This window comes from Chrysoperla carnea, chromosome 3 (assembly GCF_905475395.1).
Source record: "Chrysoperla carnea chromosome 3, inChrCarn1.1, whole genome shotgun sequence".
In the NCBI taxonomy this organism is placed as follows: Eukaryota; Metazoa; Arthropoda; class Insecta; order Neuroptera; family Chrysopidae; genus Chrysoperla; species Chrysoperla carnea.
The window spans coordinates 86166473-86188942 of NC_058339.1; the positions used below are offsets into that span (position 1 = coordinate 86166473).

Genomic DNA, 22470 nt, shown 5'->3' on the forward strand with positions numbered 1-22470 from the left:
TTCGGGATTTTTTCAATATGGGACGAATTATCAGTAAAAAGTGATATAGGCCAATAAAATAACGGAAAAAGATATGGCTTACGTGTTGTTGTCTGTTACAGGTCAGAGGTGGTTTTAATCTATGTAAATTTTATTTAGCAATTTTGTTGCCTATACCCATATTCAATATTAACTACAGTTACAGGTTGAAAAAATGGCGAAAATTCTTTAGTTGCAAAATTAATTTTCTTAAAAATTTGCAACAAAAGATATGTTTTTATTTTTTTTTCACTCGAAGGTCTAGAAAAACATCTAAGGAACAAAAAGCTCCACAGCAACAGTATCCTAAAGTGCACCATTTACGAGTTACATCGCTTACAAGAAATCAAAAAAAAAAATGTTAAGCCAAATTTGCTTAATAACTCCAGTCCCCAGGTTCCGGGCGAGCGGACTTGGCAGGTCCATTATGTAAGTACCCCCCTCCATAGATTAAACCCACTTCTGCCCTGTAACCAACAACAACACGTACAATCCGTAATTCTATTGGCCTAATATTCAATTTGAATTTTCAAAATCTGATTTCAGATTTTTTTAAGGTAATAAGAACACAAAATACATAAAAATTGAGATCCTTTCACCGTTATACGACTAGTACCCTAAAATAGTTCCAAGAATTGTTCTTCGTTCATAATTTTAAGCAATATCACGAAAAGAATTCATCTCATCGTTTAATGCAGTTAATTTTTTGATTTGTTTGGTTTAAATTACCTTAAAAATTGAGTTTGATGGAAATCAAAACCAAAAGAATGTTCTCTTTAGAAAAATTTTAAAAATCCACTTGAGCGTACTTAGTAAAACGAGTAATTTTACCTCTCGAATTGATAGTAGATACTCAAAATTGATTCGAATGAGTAAATTGTATGGGAAGCAGTTTTGAAAAGAGAGAAATATGCCGTTAAAAAATATAATTATAAAAAACTTTCCATTATATAAAAGCATTAAAAAAAATTATGAAAACAAAATCAATATTTATAAATACTTAATAAATAATTTTAATCTAATAAAATAATAAAAAAATATATACTCTGATTTAATAAATATCTCATTTAACGTCATTATACACATACATACACACACACATACGATACTTTATACAACCGAGCTTTTTTCTGGTATGGTGGTTCTTGTTGTCTATTAAGCTGCCTACCTAGTAAGTGGAAGGTAAGCAATCAAAAACTCCATCATATATGGATGTTAAAGTTAAATTATCAAAGACAAATATTATAATAACTCTAGCAAATTTCTAGAATCAAAATTGTTCGTACCTTTAATTTTGCGAAATTTAACGAAACCCTGACGTAAAATATTTTCAATTTCTCTCAATCCGTATTACAATAAGATAGAACGTTGGTTTTCCAGGGCAGTTCATCGATATAACAGATTTATATTTGTAGATTGTGAATCTCCAATTTCTGTGTCTATCTTCTTATGACGGAGTCTTTTCGGTTATCAATCCCCAGACACACGTTTCGAGTTTGAATGCAATCATCTCCGTGTGGTAATATCTCGCTCTCGCTGTTAGTTTAACATAATTTCCCAGTAACAGTGAATTGATATCGGCGGTAGCTACGTAAGTAAATATTTAAAATGTTTTTATACTGCGATCAGTTTAAGATGCTAACTAACTGTTGGAGATTTTTACATTCGAAATAACAGTTCTTTGCAGTGATCGGAAAAATGGGGGCTAAGAAAGTAGTTCTTATATCTGTTATAGTTATTAAAGAATCTGAATCCGTATCACAATATGTTAAAACGTTACAAAACAGATTATCGTTATAGCTGATAATTCGGACATCGTCTCATAGTATTCTTTACAACATTTGTCGTTTTTCATCCTTCTTAAGAATCACTTTTTTTAAGAGTGCTGCCAATTACTTCTTCAGTAGCTATGCAAACATAAAACTTCACACGTCCTTCTGCTATTATTTCCGAGACGTGATTGATTCCCATCCTAGTATAGTTTCTACTCCTGCATATTTTTCGTCCTACATTTTTGGCATTTGTAATTTCATCTTATTCAAAATTTGTTCATTTGAAATAATGAAAATAATAATTGTCTTAGCATTGACATTCAAATCTACATTGACATTTTCTTGAGAGACTGTTTAAAATCATCCTGAAACCTTTCATATCAGAACTATCGTGCAAACTAAAAATTACAAAAGGTTAGGTTAGTTTGGTTATATTGACTGTCCGCGAAGGACACACTTAGGGTATAGAGTCCATTGTGATACCACTTATGTATTTTACCACCTTTTCCGTTGATAATTTCATTTATCAGCTCCTCAATTGTTTTGAGAGACTGACTGCACCTTCTTCATGCATATAGCATGCATTACGCCATTAATTAACTATTAATTAAATTAAGTTTTGTTGTGACGACAGGAATTGAACCCATTACCCTAGGCATATAGCGAACGGAATTGGTTACGATTCAACCAATTAAGCTACTAGGCTTGGCAAGAATAACAATAAATGATTTCGTTAATTTTTGCATTAGAGCTATTATAATTGTATTGCCTTGACATTTAACACATGTCGATACAGTTTAATTATCCTTATATATTATAAATGTGAAAGTAAGGATGTTTGTTTGTCTGTTTGTTACGCTTTCACACAAAACTAGCGAATGCTTTTTAATGAAACTGTACAGCAATATAGCTCATACATCAGAATAACACATGAGCTATAAATAATAAAAGATATAGATATTAAAAAAATAAAAATTCAATTCAATTTAATCTGACATTTAGTATTTTAAATTTTTACAGACATCTTTAATTTATGGTTAAAAATGATGATCATAGATGGAGCAGAACGATCATTATTTTGAACCATAAATTAAAGATTTCTGTAAAAATTTAAAACAGTAAATGTCACATTCATGGCCACCTTTCTGATATACTCAATGAATTATGACTATTTTACAATTTAAAAAATTGAAAACTGTGAATATCCTTGAGCTGCGTAAAACAATCCCTTCAAGTGTTATGGGAGGGGGATAAGTTATATCAAGAGAGGTGGAGGCTATAAAGCGGTGGTTTTTACTTTTATGCCCAGTGAAGCGGGCGGGTATCAAGCTAGTTGTACATTTATTTTATCTATCAATAACATAACACACCAGGTGGCACAAGTAAGAAATCGTTAAAGGGACATACGACGTTATACTACGGTGTTGTCAGCATCATCATAATCATTATCAGAATCAGGATGAAATGAACAACGGAACAGCAGACAAGGAAGAAGACACAAGTTTATATGTTGCCGCCATGGTGTTATCAAACTGTACCTACTACATACGATACGATGTGCGATGTTATTTGTATGAAACACGATATCTATTTGAGTGAAACATGTTATATACTGATATGAAGGTTAACTAATATAGGTCTTTTGAATATGTGAAATTATTATTAAATGTGTTAAATCCATTAATGAAACAAGTATATTAGAGAATGATTCAAAAGTCTATTAATGAAGTGGGAGTCACTATTTAATTGCATTGGATAGAATTCAAATTGTTACGAACTACCTTCGTAGGTTCGATATAATAAAAACACCACTGCGTGAATTTTTTGAAAACTGTTTATTGCAAAGGTATTAAATAATCATAATTTAATAATCAATTCATAATTTACGGCACAATCAATTTACATTTTTGATTTTCAAATATATTCACAACTAATTTTTAATAATTCAACAACAGCTCTCCGTAAAGCACTATTGTTATCAATCATCCATATTAACTCTCAACATCAACTGACTTGTTATTTTCAAAGCTCTCTCATCCTGACACTTTATCGTATATCGTTCCCATGAAAACTTTCTTTATAGAAATGTTTTTACCTACAGCTGCCTTACATGCCCAACTTAATTTCATCAATACATAGTAGCATACTGTACCTATCATGTCCCTATGAATGCTTAGACCTTTCAAACTACGCAACGGATTTTGATGCGGTTTTTCTAATAAATAGAGTGATTCAAGAGGAAGGTTTTTATATATAAAATATGCATAATATAGTAGAGTCAAGGATTGAAATAGGGGTTGAAAGGTATGTGCTTCAAAAACTTAAAAAGTTGATTTTTCATCGTTTTTTAACCTTTGGGGGGTGAAAAGGTGGAACGCGAAAGTAGGGATGAATAATCGAATATGTTCAAATCTATCCAAGTGGAGTATCAAATAAAAGAGCATGACTTGTACATTACAATGGGAGAGGAAGTTTACTTTTAACATTATATCAACATTAAGCAGTCTAAAAAACTCATTTTTTGATCTTTGAATACCATTAGCTACGATTTTCAAAAAGTCTTCCAGCTAATAATTTCTTGAACCGCATAAAAAACCGATTACCTACGTTTTACAGGATGCTTTAAAAATTTGTTAAAATATTCCTTTTACGTCTTTGCATAAAGTAAAGAGAGTTTTTCTTATGTTCATCATATGCGTAAACTAAATTGACAAATATATTGTCTAGTAATCTTAAATAAAGAGAATTGAAAAAAAAATACAATCGAAACCAGGACTCGAACCCGGTCTTCTTGGATTCATGTCAAGCGCCCTACCAATTAGGCTATTCGAGTTCTAGACACGCAATTTTTTCAATAATTCACCTTATTATACCATGTATATATGAAATATACATAGTATATTAAGTTTAGTCCCAAGTTTGTAACACTTAAAAATAATGATGCTAGGGAAAAAATTTTGTCATAGGTGTTCATATAATCACCTAATTAGTCCATTTCCGGTTATCCGTCCGTCTGTGGACACGATAACTCAAAAACGAAAAAAGATATCGAGCTGAAATTTTTACAGCGTACTCAGGACGTAAAAAGTGAGGTCAAGTTCGTAAATGAGCATCATAAGTCAATTGGGTCTTGGGTCCGTAGGACCCATCTTTTAAACTGTTAGAGATAGAACAAAAGTTTAAATGTAAAAAATGTTTCTTATCAAAAATTAAACAACTTTTGTTTGAAACATTTTTTCGTAAACATCACTGTTTACCCGTGAGGGCGACAATTAGGCGAATATTTTATAATATGTACTATACTTGATTATCAGTTATGAATGTGTGACATGTATGTATGTGTAATGTGATAAAGAAATCAACACTGACTATGCATGGTATTTCAACAATTAACTCAGTCAATTTTTTTTTTCACTTGTTTTTCACTTGTGATATTTCCTAAAATAAAGAGGTCACTCTTATATTCCAATCCCTCTTCTACATAATATGAAAATATAAAATGAATTGATGAAACCAATCGATATAATATTATATTCCGAACAAAAAAAAATCGGATATTATATACACAGAGAGAAATGAATATAGAGATTTATCGTCATCATAGTGTTTGTAGTAACCGTTTATTATGTAATCTAGTGAACTGTATAATATATGTCAAAGCACCATATAATACAGTTAAAAATGTTACAAATAAAGGAAAATGAAACAAATCGTTTGCATTTTGCTAAAACTTCATGGAATGTGTTTCTTAGGTGTCAAATATCATCAGTAATGCATGAGTTATAAATTGTTAATTCAATGGAACGGTTAATTTTAAAGTAGACTTATAAAATTAATAAATATGCAACTTGAATTACGTATACGTTAATGAATGTATAATATTTTTCGACTATTTAACAAACACTTAACATTTACGTTATACAAGTTGCCTAATTACTAATTCTTTTAGTGAACTTTAACATTGATCGTTTCTTTGCATTAAAAATTTATTGTTTATTAACAAATAGAAACATTTGCGCCACTAACTCATACGTTACTTGTGATATTTGACACCTAAGAAACACATCACATGAGGTTTTAGCAAAATGCGAGTGGTTTCTTTCATTTTCCTTTATTAGGCGATTTTTGTAACATTTTCTACTGTACTAATATTACTATGGTATTCAACTAAACTCAATACCTACACTTGACTCTCACACTATCAAGTTCACTCTCATCATCGTCAGCCAGCTAGAGCTATTCTCTCTGTGTGCCATGTTTGGCATTTTCACTAGAAAACCTCCCTTCGCTTGCTCGTCAACAACACACAGACAATTTATTTACTATCTCTTATTAATATTATCTGCCTTCCCTATCAATTGTATATCTATCAGTGTCAAACTTGTTGTGTTTGTCACATATTGGTTTTATTATATTTTTAACTGTTCTGATAGAAAGCTCTTCACTTGATCTCGAAAATAAAAGTTTCTTACGTTTTGAGTAGTTTGGATAAGATTATATTAGATTTGAAGTTCACAATTTTCTTATCCTTGTTTATGTAGAAGGAAGGGGTCTAAGTCTTAGAAGGTCTTTTTCACTAGGGACAGTTTAATCTATTTTACTTCTTAATTAAGCTTTATTGTAGCTTTAATAAGCTCGAAGATATTGTTGGACGACATTTCATTTATTTCACTTGAGTAGAGATCAATCCATCTCGAGTGATTATGTCAAGATGTGTTATCACATTCGCACAAAATGTTAGTGTAGCTTTAATAAGCTCGAAGATATTGTTGGACGACATTTCATTTATTTCACTTGAGTAGAGATCAATCCAACTCGAGTGATTATGTCAAGAGGTGTTATCACATTCGCACAAAATGTTTACTTCGCTTCATGATAAAATCTGCAAAGATCGTTCGTTCTCTGTGAGACTGATTTCGTGTAAATGCTTATTATATTCGATAGTATACTCCGCAGAATTTATACTCGGTAGTAAGTATTCTCAGTTTAATTTTCCTCAGTTGCAAACGCTATGAAGCCTTTCTCGTAAAAAATATTTTATAAAAACCTTGATTAACAGACATTTACGATTTTAATGTTCATTTAATGTTCAAAAATACAAAATTTGCAATTTATTTGAACATAATCAAACTGAAAGAAAAAATATTTTTCGATTAATTTATGAAAAAATACAATGATTTACTTTATAAGGAGACCAAAGGTCTCATTCATCACGGCCTATTTGCTCTGTCAGTCAAATTAGGTCATAAGAAATAGAAAGGTCAGTCTTCTTATACATATTAGAAAGAGGACTTCAGAATTTTTAATGTTCACATGAAATTTGGGAACTTAAGACGGCTCTGTGCACATTTTTTTAAATCCTGTAATTTTTCCCAATTTTCCTTGTTTACACCCAGGTACTTTTTCTCATTCCACTATATCTGGATGTGAACAATGAAACTTAACATTAAAATTGTAAAGAGGCGTGATTTTGTGGAAACGTCCTTAAAAACTGTTAAAGTGATTTTCTTAATATTCTTTATTAGTGAATGCAATAAATTACTTGCAACCAGAAAGATATTCGTCTTATCTCTATAAATCACATCCACCATGGGATGTTAGTTATATACATTTTATTCTACATTAAATATTATGGGTAATGGGAGGTCACGGGGGCTCAGGTTATTATTGTAACGATACGAATTCCACTTCACTGCTTAATTTTGTACAACGATCGATTTATATTTAATAAGAAGCTTGGATGAAAATATCATAAATAATTAATGGTCCCTACAAAACTAGAAGAAAATTAAAAGTGCGGGTAAAAATTTTCTGTAAGCCTTTTTATTGTTACATCACATCGGTTTTCCAGAGAAGTGATTACGAATGATAATACTGTGCCATCAATTTTACCCATAATAACTTTTACTATTTATTATTTTAAAATTGACGACTTTTCTCGAGATAAAGCCTTCAGAAACTCACAAAAATGGGGTTATATCAACTTGTTGTATCAACGTCCATAGGCACCTATACCCACTGACTGTTATTTCCACATCACCCATAATTACACTATTAAATACACGTTTTCTTCTTGAAAACATTTTCGCAGTCGGAAACGATAACAGACTCGTTTCAAAATAATAAATACTCCTATCCACACATAAATTTAATATAACACAAGATATTTCACGACGCTTCCACCAAAATAACATTCATTTCAAGTATGATGAAACGTTAATTGAAATAATGTGACAACAAAAATGTTTAAAACTTACTTCTTTTTTTATAAATTCACGTAAAATTCTTTGAAAAATATGCAAAAAAAGGCGATAAAAATATTATGATAATAATAATATGATATTATGTATCTAAAGAATTTTAACCTTACCTTATAGGTACAATGCTAGCGTACATTTTTTAGAATTATTTACTACAAGTTGTCGAATTATGTTTATCCGTCTTTTCGACAAATAGTTTTTGCAGTTATTCATTTATCTTCTTATTAAAGAGATAAAAACGGATATTCATCAATTTAAATTGGCTGTGCATAATTAGACTAAAATTTAGCCCGAAAAGTGAGTCCACACTCTGACCCACTCGCATTAATTATTAGAATTTTACGGGCTAAATACTGAATTACCAATCTATAAAAGCTACCTAAAGGCAGGTCCACACACTAAGTTTTGCAAAACGTTTTGTCTGCACAGTTCACCACGTTGCAGATAAAACGTTGCGTGTAGATTGGAAAACTGTGCAATACAAAACGGTTCAATTGCAGCGATAACTGAGCAAAAGCTAGATGCTATGATCCTTCAAATATGATGGAACGATTGAGTTTTGTCAATTTGTTGCCATAGATTGCAACTGTGAATAATCTTTATACAATCTTAATATTTATATTCTTATATTTACCAATATACATGTACATATTTTATTAAATAGATACAATAACGATTTTAATTCCATCTTCGATTCCTCGTCATATACAAATTCATATCAAATATTTAATAGTTTCGACGAGCAGTAAACGGCATTTTGCGTGAAAAATATTTAATAATGGAGGATCGTGGGATTACGCCCCATGGAATAAAATGGTCCTTTCATGTGGTGATTTGCTGTCTTCATAAAAGTATTTTCTTTGATGATATGCGGTGTCACTAATTCCAACAAATAAGTATACGTGCCTATGTTCATTCTCAAGTAGTTCCGCCAATCATTAGGATTATCATGTCAAGAACCTTATGTGGGAAAATTTATGCCTTTATAGAAGCTTCGCGACCACTTGGAACGCTGGGTACTTCTAAGACGTTTCAGTTTTTTTTTTTTTTTTTTTTTTTTTGTAGCAAGACATCATGCCAAAATTGACCACAATAGTACCTCCTCCATGACGATATCACACAAAACTGAACGAAATATACAGATATGTCTGCGCCATGTAGACTAAAAATTGCAACGTTTTCATTCCGTCTTAAGACTTTGCAGACAAAAAGTTGTGTAAAACGTAGCGTGTGGAGCTGCCTTAAAGGCCATGTGTTCTCAAAATTTTGGCAGGCTTTATACCTATTGTACATTTATAGAATATCAAATATTTGTTATAATAATACAACACACAACCTTAAAAACCTTAATGGTTTTGATGACGTAGTTTTGTAATTCAAATACCGATACGTTTATTTACGTAGTGTATGTTATATGTTATTTGATGTGTGTACACACATTTTTGGTTCACAATTTCACATGTAGTACCTACTAACATAAAAACCTACACAAAAGAGGTTTTGTGTAGGTTTTTTTACAATTTTTTTTATTTGCTAGTTTTTTTTTTCAACCTCTGTACACAGCTTATATTGATTTCCAAGAGATTGTGTCTCCGATTTTCGAAATCGATGTACAATTTTTATTTAACCTATAACTTTGAATTATACTTGACTGAAACAAACATTTTGGTATTAGAACACGCATGTGTATATAAAATTACTCGCCTTATTTATTTTTACTAAATCCGTTCGATCATTTTTTTTGATTTCATTATTTAAAATTTTGCTTTATTCTCTATAATAGTCCCCTAACATTTTGATAGGGTAGAGCATTTAATTGCTCGAAAATTGTTGAAGATTAATCATAACATTATTTGGTAAAAAAGTCATAAATATATTAAAAATTAGGAACTTAAGGTAGTACGAGCGCCAAGGCAAGTTTAGACTTGTGGTTGAAATAATTTATACTATATTTTCAACTTTGATGGAAAAACTTTGTTTTAACTTTATGAATGTAGACTTATATTTAAAGTAAAAGTATTTAGAGTAAAATTTTTCGATATATGCCTTGGTTTTCGAAATATCGAAAGCTAAATAATTGAACAAAATTTTCAATATTTTGAAAATTACTCCAGATTTTCCAGATCCAAAAATTTTATTTTTACTTTCCATCTTATATTATCAAGGTATAACATAATTCACCATCAAAATTGAAAATATTAATTTTTTTACAAGCTTTTATTTAGTTTCACCTATCCCGTTGCCTGCCTGTCATCAAATCTTGCAAGTCAAATTTAATCCACTTCCCGGTTTCCGATTGAGCTGAAATTTTGCACGCTAATTAAGTTTGGATGACTATGCATGGTAAGGTTGTTGCGTCCAGATTTTCCCATCGCTTCCACCATATTTGATGTATATATATACATTCTTCAGACTTAAATTAAAAATTTTAATAAAAGTGACAGGCTTTTATTGTACTAAAATGAAAATAATTTTATCAATGAGTCACTCATACCCAACTTTTTATAAAAGATTGAGGCGCTTAATATTAAGAATGAGTCGAAAAACAATTAGGCATGTGGAGTAGATAAGGCATTCCGATTCGTTTTTGATATTTTAAATTGATCGCCTCAAGCTTTTACAAATAGTCGGGTAGGAGTGACTCACTAATAAAAATATTTTCTACTTTTTAGTACAATAAAAGCTTGTCTCTTAAAAAGTATTTTTTATTAAAAATTTTTTCTGTGTCTTCAGCACCGTGCTTATACTTCCTTAATTAGCCGGACACAACGGGTTTTTTTTGTTTTCAATAATTTATTAAGGTTTTATCTTTAATTTAAACAGTACTGTAATTTCCACCGACTAGTTTTGGAGAAATCTATGAAAACATATCATCCAATAAGATGAGGAAAAAACACCTACGTAATTTATAAGCGTAGGTTTGCTTATATACGGAGGTGGTGAAATTTTCTTTCTTCGCTATAATAATATTGACACTAGAAATTTCTTTTATCATATTAAAGAATTGCTGATGTCATACATGAAAAAAACATAAAAATGTGCTTGTAAAAAGAAAATTTTTTCACAAAACACAAATACAATTACATTAATTTAAGAGTAAATAAGTGTTATATACTTTTAGTTAAGAAATTTCGAAAGTGATTTTGATCACATCATGTAGGAAAAGATATTGTACGTTCGTAAAGGTTGACGTTATTTTTCTTGGTACTCATTTTGAACAATTCTTATGAGAATAAGAATCTTGTGGTAAAAAAAGGAGTATCCAAATTTCTCTATTATACATTGAAAAACAGAAAAGATTTTTCTCTCTTGTGAACCATTTTTTTCTATCACTCAATTATTTTAAAGGAATATTAAGACGTAGGCACGTACTTGGCACTAAAATTTTATTCTATTTATCACCAGATAGCTGTATAGTATGACATCCTAAACAGCCATTCACAAGTGACTCAAGGAAAAAAATTTATTTTATAGATCTTAATTTGTGACAATAATTAAGTATTGTATAATTACGGACCAAAAACATGCAACAAACTTTATATGGACTAACGGAAGTGGTCTCCCGCATTTATTCGTTTGTATATACTTTATACTTTTTTTTTGTTTTGTTCGCTATAGTTCAGGGATGGTTCAGAATTTCGGAATAATTAGATTCAATGCGGAATAATTTCAGAGACTGAACGGAATGAAAATGTTGGCTCTACAGTCAGATTCATAAAATATCTCGAAAATTACTCATTTAATGGTCAAATAAACACGATTTTTGTAATTTTCGGGTCAAAATTACCTTATAAACTTAGTTTTATCGAAATCGGAAACAAAAAATTTTTTTACACTTTTTGCAATTTGTAAAAATCGAAAAAATCATAAAAAATTCAAAAAAACACAATTTTTGTAATTTTTGGTTGGGTTGGGTTGGGTTAGATTGGGTTAGGTTGGGTTAGGCTGGGTTAGGGTTGGGTTGGGTTGAGTGTGGGTGTGGGTGTGGGTGTGGGTGTGGGTGTGGGTGTGGGTGTGGGTGTGGGTGTGGGTGTGGGTGTGGGTGTGGGTTAGGGTGTGAGTGTGGGTTGAGTTGGGTTTTTTTTTCAATTTTATTGATCTGTATATATAAAAATAAATTGCTGTGCGTTAGTCTCAAAAAATTTTGAGATATAATAAAAAAAACTTGTAGTCATACACCAATAATAAAATTATTTTTATTATTTTAATTATTTATTGTGATATTATTAAATTTCATTTCACTTTTTAATAAAATGTGTATGGTCCACAACTCCGGTTTCTATTGTTTAAAAGAAATCCTTTATGATGTTTGAACCAAACTCCACCCTTTGTGGACTCGGCATATTTAGGTAGTACATTACATTCGACCCCTAAAAGACATATGAATTGCTGACAATTAGTATCCAGATCTTGGGGACGCTAAATTCAGTTATAATATCAATTTTCGTATTTAGGAGGGTTTTTCGTATTTAAGAGAGAACAAGAATTAATTATGAATTCGTTTTATCAATGCGACCAATACAATTTTTACTATATACTGCTGAGAAAATAGAACCCTTGTATCAGCCAAATGTACTCAAAATTACATACTCTTTTGAATATATTAATTCAATTTAACCATGGATTTTAGAGCCTTTTGGGAGATGTCAAATGAAAAAACACAATTTATATATACTTCATATAATAATTATGGCATGTTCTCTCTGAACTTTGTTAAACTGTTTACTTATTGATAAAGAAATTTGAAATTATAAATTTTATAAATATCTCATGGGATGATGTGTTTTGATGTTTGAATAATAACTCACTGTGTATTAAAAAATAAAATTTTTAGATAATATATGTATATTTCAAGTATATAATAGCTTTAAAAAGTTTGAGTGTTGTATCCTTAGAGCATATAATGTACGTAGTATTACAGAGAGAAGCATAAGTGAATACACAGTTACAAAGATATAGGTCGTTCAAACTGAACGGAGACCGAATAAGAAAGAGTATTTATATGGATGTTTACATATATGTATCAACCGATCAGTTGCATTTTTTTTTATCATGGTTAAAGAGATAATTTTATGCCCTTTCAAATGAGGTATCACAAGGAAGGGGATGCCATTTGAAATTTCAAAGTTGTGGTGGATGAGAGTGAAGAGAAGAAACCTATTATTCTCCAAGTACCATTTTTGAACTCTCCGTCGATATCTAAATCGACGCTTTCACTCGAAACAAGAATCCCATCAAGACAGGAATTATTAAGGGTGGATACCTTTCATCTTCTGTGTAGTCTTTCTCAAGAACCAATCGATCGATTTCATTTTTTTATCATGATTGAATAGAGAATTTTATGCCCTTTAAACAGTGCTGGATTACCCATTAGGCCGGACTAGGCCATGGCCTAGGGCCCCCGGCTGGCAGGGGCCCTTACGAAAATCTGATATGATTATTTTTGAACAAAAATTTTCAATTTCAAGTTTTTTTTTTTTTCAAATTTCGAAATGAGGCTTATTATAAAGTTTATGATTCAATATTTTGTTCATTTTATTTCGTTTATAACCTTGGAATGATATGAATAGGCTGTACGAATGCTATGAATACACAAATAACGATTAATTTTACAATTATTCAAAAAAGGGGGGCCCCAAAATTTTATTGGCCTAGGGCCCCCGATGGGCTTAATCCGGCACTGCCTTTGAAATGATTTATAACAAGGTAGGGCGTACCATTTGAAATTTCAAAGTCCCGCTTTATATCTAAATCGAAGGGGTTTATCTCAAAATAATAATCATCAGTTATTAAGGGTGGATACTTTTGAAATGAACACATTGTATAACTTTGTTATCCTTGATACATTTAGGCTCAACCAGGGCCAATCCAATAAAATCTTAGACTCGAAATTGAATATTATTTATAAAAGAAAAAAAGTTCAATTTTTGTCCTGGAAAAGGGTCAAGAATAGCAAAGTTAAGTAGTTGCATATATTGTGTACGAAATAAAAAGTTTGGCGCTTTATTTTGGCGGAGTGTATATTATCGTAGAATTGGCTGAAATAATATGTTTTTATGTAATTTGTGTCTTCCAACATAAAAAATACACATTATATCCACAAACCCTTTTAGAAAATTATTTAATGTTAATTATTTAGTCAAATAAACAAATGAAAACAAACAATTTACCTAGGTAATTGTTGAAATACCATGTATAGACAGTGTTGATTACTCTGTCACATTACTCATACCTACATACGTGTCACTCATAGATAACTGATATTTCCATATAATACATATTATACAATTTGCGTCTAATTTGCTCCCTCACGGGTAAACAGTTATATTTAGGAAAAAATGTTTCAAACAAAAGTTGTTTATTTTTTTATTTAGTTTAAGTACATTTCTTATATTTAAGCTTTTGTTCTATCTCTAACGGTTAACAAGATGGGTCCTACGGACTCAAGACCCAATTGACCTTTGTTGCTCATTTACGAACTCGGTCTCACTTTTTACGTCCTGAGTACGCTGTAAAAATTTCAGCTTGATAAATTTTTTTGTTTTTGAGTTATCGTGTTTACAGACAGACGGACAGACTACCGGAAATGAACTAATTAGGAATTTTATGAACACCTATACCAAAATTTTGTTCGTGGTATCAATATTTTCAAGTGTTATAAACTTGGGACTAAATTTAGTATACCTTCGTATATTTCATATACATGATATAAAAATTAATAATAAAGGAACTATAATTTCTTATAATTTTATATCCACTTACGCTACACTCTGTAAATATGAAAATGATTCATAAAATAAATTTTCAACAAGTATTTTAAAAAGAGGAAGTGAGTAAGTATGTAAAATTTATTATAAAGTGTAAACAATAATTTAACTTTATTACCTTTATGGAAATTAGTATTTGTTCAATATTTTGAAGGATAATGTAGCTTGCTAATGTTTCTACATGATGGAATTAATCATTAGTGAGTGCAAAGCTTGCATTTGTTAGTTTTATCGCTTTCGAAAGCTTATTTATCTCGAAATATTATCTCAGAAATAAAGTCATCATTATCACTCTCGCCACCGTTAATGACGCAGCAAGTGATCATGACAATCAAGTCTTTAAAAAATTAATTAATCATTTTAAGCTCCCGAAAACGGCAACTTTTTTTAAGTGTTAAGAAGGTCCAGTTTTGAATTCTTAATACAAATAGCTTAATACAAATAATTAATTAAATTAGACCTGCTGGCACCGGTAGTATTTATTACAAGGTCACCAGAGGTTTACTCTTGGCAAATTTGTATCCACAAAAAAAATGCATATGAAAGAAATACACAAATATGAGCTGATCGTGTTTCTATTTACTTTAATACGAATTTGTCTATTCCATGTGAGAAATGACATCAATTTCCCATTTTCCGGAGTGAAATAGAAAAATCGAATATTTATACTCTCTGAAGAGTTAAAGTTGTTTATTCTTCATCAATCCTTTGCCCTACACTTATTTATTTGTATTCAAATTCTATTCTATTCTATATTTTCTCAACCTACACGTGCAACACGAATGCTGCCGCTCTTGAGAAAACATTCACAGCCAAGCCCATGCAAAAACTTTTATACAAATATTTTCATAGAAAAATGCTTCAGATTGATTTGGCAACTGGGAAAAATCATTTCAGGAACATACTGAACTGCTGATTTGCCATTGTAAACTCAATAACCTTATATTGACAAAATCAATATCACAGGGTATGATCTCTGCAGAATTTGTCATGAAGAAGAGGAAGCTGAAATATTCTATGTGAATGCGAAAATGCCTCTCTCTCAAACGACATCATCACCAAGGGACTAATCACCACTCAAATGAAATAAGTGTCGTCCAAATCCAAAAGTTTGTTAAAGTTGTGGGACTTGGAGTACCTTTTAAGCAAAGGAGGTACAGTGGATCAAAACTGGTCGAAAAATAAGACTTATTAGAAAGAGCTAGAAATAGCTCTTTAATACTACTCTCTAATAATACTTGAGGACTTATTTCTAACTCAAACCTAATCTAATTTTAGATATTTCCTAACAAGCTCATGAACAAGCAGAAAACTAAGTATTTGCTAATTAACGTGATTAATTAAAATATCTCACCTTATATAAATAACTCTTTCGCATACACGTGCAGGTATTTACACATTAAAAGGAACACTTAAAAAATATTTCTACACACTCGTAAAGTTTATTTTATTTATTTAAACATTTGTGTGTTTTAATAATAATAATTTATGTAATATGTTTTATTAAATGATCCTTTATTATTTCCCATTATCCTTGGAGAAACTTTTTTTTTATTTACATGAATTAATATTGAAAGTTATGTAAATAATATATGTCCATTTAAAAAATTATATTTTATTGTGTACACTCTGTGTCACAAAAACGCAGATTTTAATACATATCTCTTGACACAGAGATATATACATGATCAGGCTTATCCTCATTCAGTTACTATCCTACTAAAAGGCTCAACATTAGCTCAACATATTTCCAAAAATTTGTCCCAAAAAATGATATCCTTTTCATCTCATCTAATTTCCTTGACCATCACTTTGATATTGATTTAAGAAGGAGTGTTATAAGTTTAAAGTGTTTAATTTTGCGTCTGTGTCTTTCTCAGTGGCATCGTAGCCCCTAAACGGTCGAACCGATTTGATTGAGAAAATTTTATAGCTAAGTTTCAAAAATTCGGTTTTCAAGTAATATCGCATTTGTCGGAGGTTTTTAAATTTTGTAAATTTCACTTGTAAGATAATCTTTTTAAATCATTTTTATGTCCTTTTATCAATATAAATTATAATTTCTGTAATTTTACTATGATCTATTTTTCTAATCAAAGAATGTTATTTTTAATTTGAAAGGTAGAATCTCAATATCTCAAGTGACAGACGCACTTTATCCCTGCCTAACTTCAATAAGAAAACAAATATCCAAAATTCAACCATCTTATAATAAACTTTCAAAAACCTTGTAAGCTCTCGTATCTTATACGAATAAGTTTCTATTCAGGAAAATAGGTTATCTACAAAATATCCTGAAAATGGGATACAAAATTTAATCAAGTGTAAGAGTGATAATCAATCATTGATTTAATCAATTTCACCTAATAAATAATATTTATATATTGAATACAAACTCTTATTTTTTTCATCTATATTACAAATCAATTGATTTATTTGAGTTTATATAATTTAGTTAATCAAATTATTTATGGAAAGTTAAGAAAAAATTGAAGGTGACATTCAGATATCGATTTTATTAACTATATAAATTTCCTTTAGGATTAAATGTCTTCAGATCATTTAAAGTCAAAAGAAGTAAATAAATTCTAAGAGGTCGAAGAATACTTTTAATTAAAAAACTGTTTCTTCTAAAACAGTCAACTTAATGTTGCTAACATTTTTTTAAACTGAGTAGATAAGACCGAAACCGAAGGGAAAATCCTAACTTCAATTGTTCTTTCGTTCGACTTTTCAGAATGTATTCAATTTTCCAATAATATGGGGTTTTTTATGCGGAAAAACTATAATTCAAAGCGTTTTTCTATATTTTATCGATTACGAGCCTTACTTGAATTAACTCAAGGCTTACGTTTAAATTCAAGGGTAAAAAGTTATTTTTTCTCAATGCATATTCCAGAAAAAAATCGATCATTAGTCTCTAGCCGAAACCAAAGAAAGTTAGTTTTTCATGACTTAAAGAGGTGATAATTCGCGTAAATCTCATTATATAGGAAGCAGGATGACTGGTTTGGAATTGCGCAGTGCGCAATCTCAAACCTGTTTGGCTGTTTTTGTGTGCGTAATACCAAACAGCACTGTGGGGCTATTTTTCGTCATTAACCGGGACGATTATCATTTCAGGGGACATCCATGAAATTTGATAAAGAAATAAGAAAGATTTCTCGGACCGAGAGAAGAACAGGCTAAAGAAATAATAAATTAGATTAAGAGAATGTATACAAATCAAGTAATAAAAAATCAGCTGTCAAATCAGCTATTGTAAAGAATCAATGTAGAGCACTCCACGCTTTGAATTTTACATTATGCAATTAACATAATTATCCATTTTTAGTGCAATAAAGTGATTTTTAAACTACAATTTATTAAAGTTTAAGCTTAGTACCAGTTTATTAAAATAATTTTTATTCCATCATTATTGAACAAATTCATTGTATTTGATATTTTCCTGATAAATAATTTTTATTATTATTTATTTATTTACAGACGAGTCCACATTACTCAAGCGACCCTTGATTATCTCAGTGGGGAATATGAGGTGGAACCAGGTCATGGTGGTTCACGGAATCAGTATTTACGGGATAACAGTGTTACAACATACTTTATTATACCACCAGCCCGACGACGGAAGGTAACATATTTAACTAACAATAATCAAATAATTACTGCTATTATCACTACTACTCCGATGATAATAAGCAAGCGCGCGTTCTACCATCATATTGTTGCGTCGTAGAGAGCGCACATTGACGTCGTTTTATTTTTTTATGTTCATATCCGAACATATAAACTACCTCTCATAGTTGCTTTTTATTTGCAGTATCTTCGCTTCGTTTTTGTGAAATAAATTTATTTTTTTACATAGGTTTCGAAGGGTGTTCCATTGTATTTTTCAACTGTATTTATTTTGTCAATTTTTAATTAAATACAAAAGAAAATATATTTCTTGAATATTTTGATGCTCAAAACATTTTTAAGGGCCATTCAATCAAAATTTTATTCATCGATTGATTGTAATTCGGTAGCAAATCTCATTAGAAAAGGTTCAATGCTTAAAAATTTTACGGCTTCAGTTTTGTTTTGATTGCCTTTGATTGAATATTAAAAGAAATAACAAAAATGAATATAAAATTTATGCAATATATACGAAAACGAATACTTAATATTTTGATGACTTTTTTAGAAATTCAGTTTTTCGGGGATAATAATAATAATTCATAAGAGGGTATCGAAAATGGCTCCCTAGATCAAACGGTTCCCTGGACCCTCCTTAAAAAGAGCCTGATACCCGAAGGCGAGACGTTCCCGAGTAAGATATGCTATTTAAAGGGATTACTGAATCCAAGGTTTCTCAAACATTCTAAACAGGGGGCCTTCATAACTTGTATGGAAGTTTCATCGACCTCCATATAGGGCCTAAAAGTGGGTTCATCAGAGATCACCATATTATGAAGATGGTAGCTTAATCGACAGTGTTCTGTCAAGATTCCCAGCGCCCTTCTCAACTGTGCTGTAGTGGTCTAGCTGTGGTTATACACAGTTTGGCCTGTCGCATTCACTGCACAAAATCTCAGTAACGTTTTTTCCGGGATATTTAAAATGGTATTTCATTCGTTGACGTCAAGAAGCACATATTTTAGCCCTTGAGTCATTTTTATGATCATAAAGAAGACCGAATTTTCCAACTGGCTCTTTCATTTAAAAAAAAAACCAAATTTTTTTCGATTTGATACCAAACTCCTTTGCGAAACAGCTTCTAATTTTATCCCCACCCTTTGTGTAAATGAACTTTGTGGACGTGTAGTCAATCTCTGATCAATTCCACAGTTTTAGTTTGATTTTCGAGTTAACGGTTATTCAGACAATGAACCTCTTTCCATTTTCTAAAACGCATTCGAAAGGCAAAGTATAGTCTCATAATATAGAAAAAATCAAAAAGTCATATAATTTGACAAATAGCACGGAACTTGCTTTAGTCGAAAATTGCAAAGAAGAATTAGAGATTAGAGATTAATATTTACCACAATATTCTCTCCAAAGAGGCAAATTATTCAATGAATCACTTGCGATAAATACACCTATTATATCTTTTTAAATCGAAGAGTATTTAAGTAAACGGTTTGATCCAATTCGATAACTAACCCAAAGAATCTTAGTATTATACATGACGAAAAATTTTGGAACACCCAATAAATTAGAAGAGCATTTTCATTTTATTATTACTTTTTATTTAATTAATTTTATAGTTTCAATTATTATTAATTAAAATACCAACACTATAAAATTAGCTTTTCAATTTTAATTGCTTTATTTACTTAATTTGCGATTGAATTTTTAAAGTTTTATTTTGCTCACTAAATCAGAGGTAATTTTTTCGTTTCAATAGAATTTTTTTTATACCCTTAAAAAATGACCTGATTTTTTAATACGTACACTTCGTTTCCAAGCGACATCTAATTTAACAATTTTTATTCCTAATTTTGCTTTATTTTGTACTAATCTAAAAGTGCGTATTAAAATTAGTGGTCTGTCTAAACTTTAATATAAAATATTTTATTTTCATCATGGAATCAAAATTCTAAATCTAAGGTTTTATTTACAAAAATTTTGGGCCCAGTATACAAAAATTAAGTAAAGCATGTATTATTTTTTTATGTTACCCTTATTTAGTTTTATTTTTCTGATTCGATTACAAAATTTCCAGCACGAAAAATTAGTTACAAACATGTTAAAATTTGTTGATCCAAAATAAAATTTTCTAATATCAAAATTAAAATCAGGACCGTATTTTTATTGGCTATGTTGGAATGGATAGGCATGATGAAATAATTGTTAAAATAAAATCTTTAAACAAATATATGTTAGGGGACAAATAGTATATTAAAGGGTTAAATTGTGTGTTTTTTTTGTTTTGAAAATTAACTGATAATGCCATTTTTGTGTATAACATATTTATTTGTTCAACCATTTTTTTATCCCCACCCCCCCCATTGCATTTTAACGACTAATTGAATGAGTTTTTTTGTATTTGATGACTAATTATTATATCGAATATTACGTTATAATTATGGATAAATACATTTAATGTTTTTTGAAATCTATGTTAGTTGATTAATAGCTTACCTCCCTCACCTCGTTTAATTATTAAAAATTGTTTACCTAATGGGCCGTTCAAAGTAACTGAAAATATGCGATTTTATGAATTTATTCAAAGGCAAAAAAAACTAAAAAAAAAAAGGAAAGTTTTGGCATCTAGTTTAAGACCCATCTAACGCGCAATTTCAGAAGTTCTAGGGTTGAATTATCCAAATCCAATATCTCGGAAACCATCAACTTCATAAAAAATAGCTTCAAGCAAAATTTGTCGAAAATTTTTTTCCCTAAAAAAATGTTCTTCAGCCATTCTTCAGCCAATTTTCCGAAAATCGGGCAAAACGGTCAAATATATATATTTATATGCTAATTAACAATATCATGAAACTAATAATTAATTAATTTATAAGAAAAAATTTCAAACGAAAGTTGTTGGAAAATTGTTTTCCTAAAAAAATGTAGAGTGGAAAATTTCGATATCTACAGCCATTTTTAAAACGATCAATTTTATATATATTTCTCCTAATGATTGAATAATTTACGAAAAATATATGAAATTGATTGTTTTGAAAACGGCTAAAGATATCGAAATTGTTCACTCGACATTTTTTTTTATAAAATCAATTAGTTTCAAGATATTGTTAATAAGCATATAAACATATATTTGGCCGTTTTGCCCGATTTGGGAAAATGGCCGAAGATATCAAAACTTTTAATTCTACATTTTTTTAGGGAAAAAAATTTTCGACAATTTTTGTTTGAAACTATTTTTCATAAAGTTGGTGGTCCCCGAGATATTGGCCAAAAATCGTTTTTGTATGTATACATACAAAACATAGCGTTAATTAACGCAACCCTAGCACTTTTGAGACTACACGTTAGTAGGATTTTCAATTGGATGCCGAAACCTTCAGTTTCTTTTTTTTCTTTGAATACTTAAATTCACGTAAAAACATTATTTTGAGCGGATCATAACTTTTTCCTCTGTTTTAAATAAATACTGTTTTCTATTTTTATTTGTCCTAAAGTCTCTCCCTTCAACTTTTCTTAAGCCTTGTGAAAACAACCAATCAGTCGAATTCTTCGTAACATTCTTCGCGGTCTGTAACATTCTAAATATACTTGAGTTGTTTTATCGAGGCCCGCTTTTTGAACTTTAAAGTATGTTTTCGAGCCTAATAGTACAATTAAATTGATTCGAATTTATATTTTTGCTAAATAAGTGTATTTTAAATCAGAATTAAGAGATCGAACTACTTAAATTAAACTGTGTGCTTTAAAAATTTACTTTGTTTTTTTTTTTTTTGTTAAATGTTGGCCTTAATTAAACAACTCAAGTTTTAATGTTACAATTGGTAGGAAGCTGGAGTATAAACACTCTCGGAGATTTACGTCTCTTAAAATACGTTACGGAGCTTCCTGACCATGATGATTTCTTTTAAGGTAGTACGAGCACTAAGACAATTTTAGATTGAGAGTTGAAATTATTTGTACCGTATTTTCAAGATTGGATGATGAATTTTGTTATAACATCATGAATGTAGATGAGAAATATCGAAT

General features: G+C 30.1%; 1 protein-coding gene across 10 annotated transcripts in view; it reads left to right on the forward strand.

Annotated features, from left to right (window-relative positions):
- LOC123296813 (Ca(2+)/calmodulin-responsive adenylate cyclase) overlaps nt 1–22470 on the forward strand; it is a 198526-nt gene that overhangs the window by 131867 nt on the left and 44189 nt on the right. For all 10 annotated transcript variants that reach the window (XM_044878468.1, XM_044878477.1, XM_044878471.1 and 7 more), the window contains one exon: nt 18304–18448. In XM_044878468.1, the coding sequence (XP_044734403.1) occupies nt 18304–18448 (145 nt within the window). The remainder of the gene's footprint in view (nt 1–18303; nt 18449–22470) is intronic.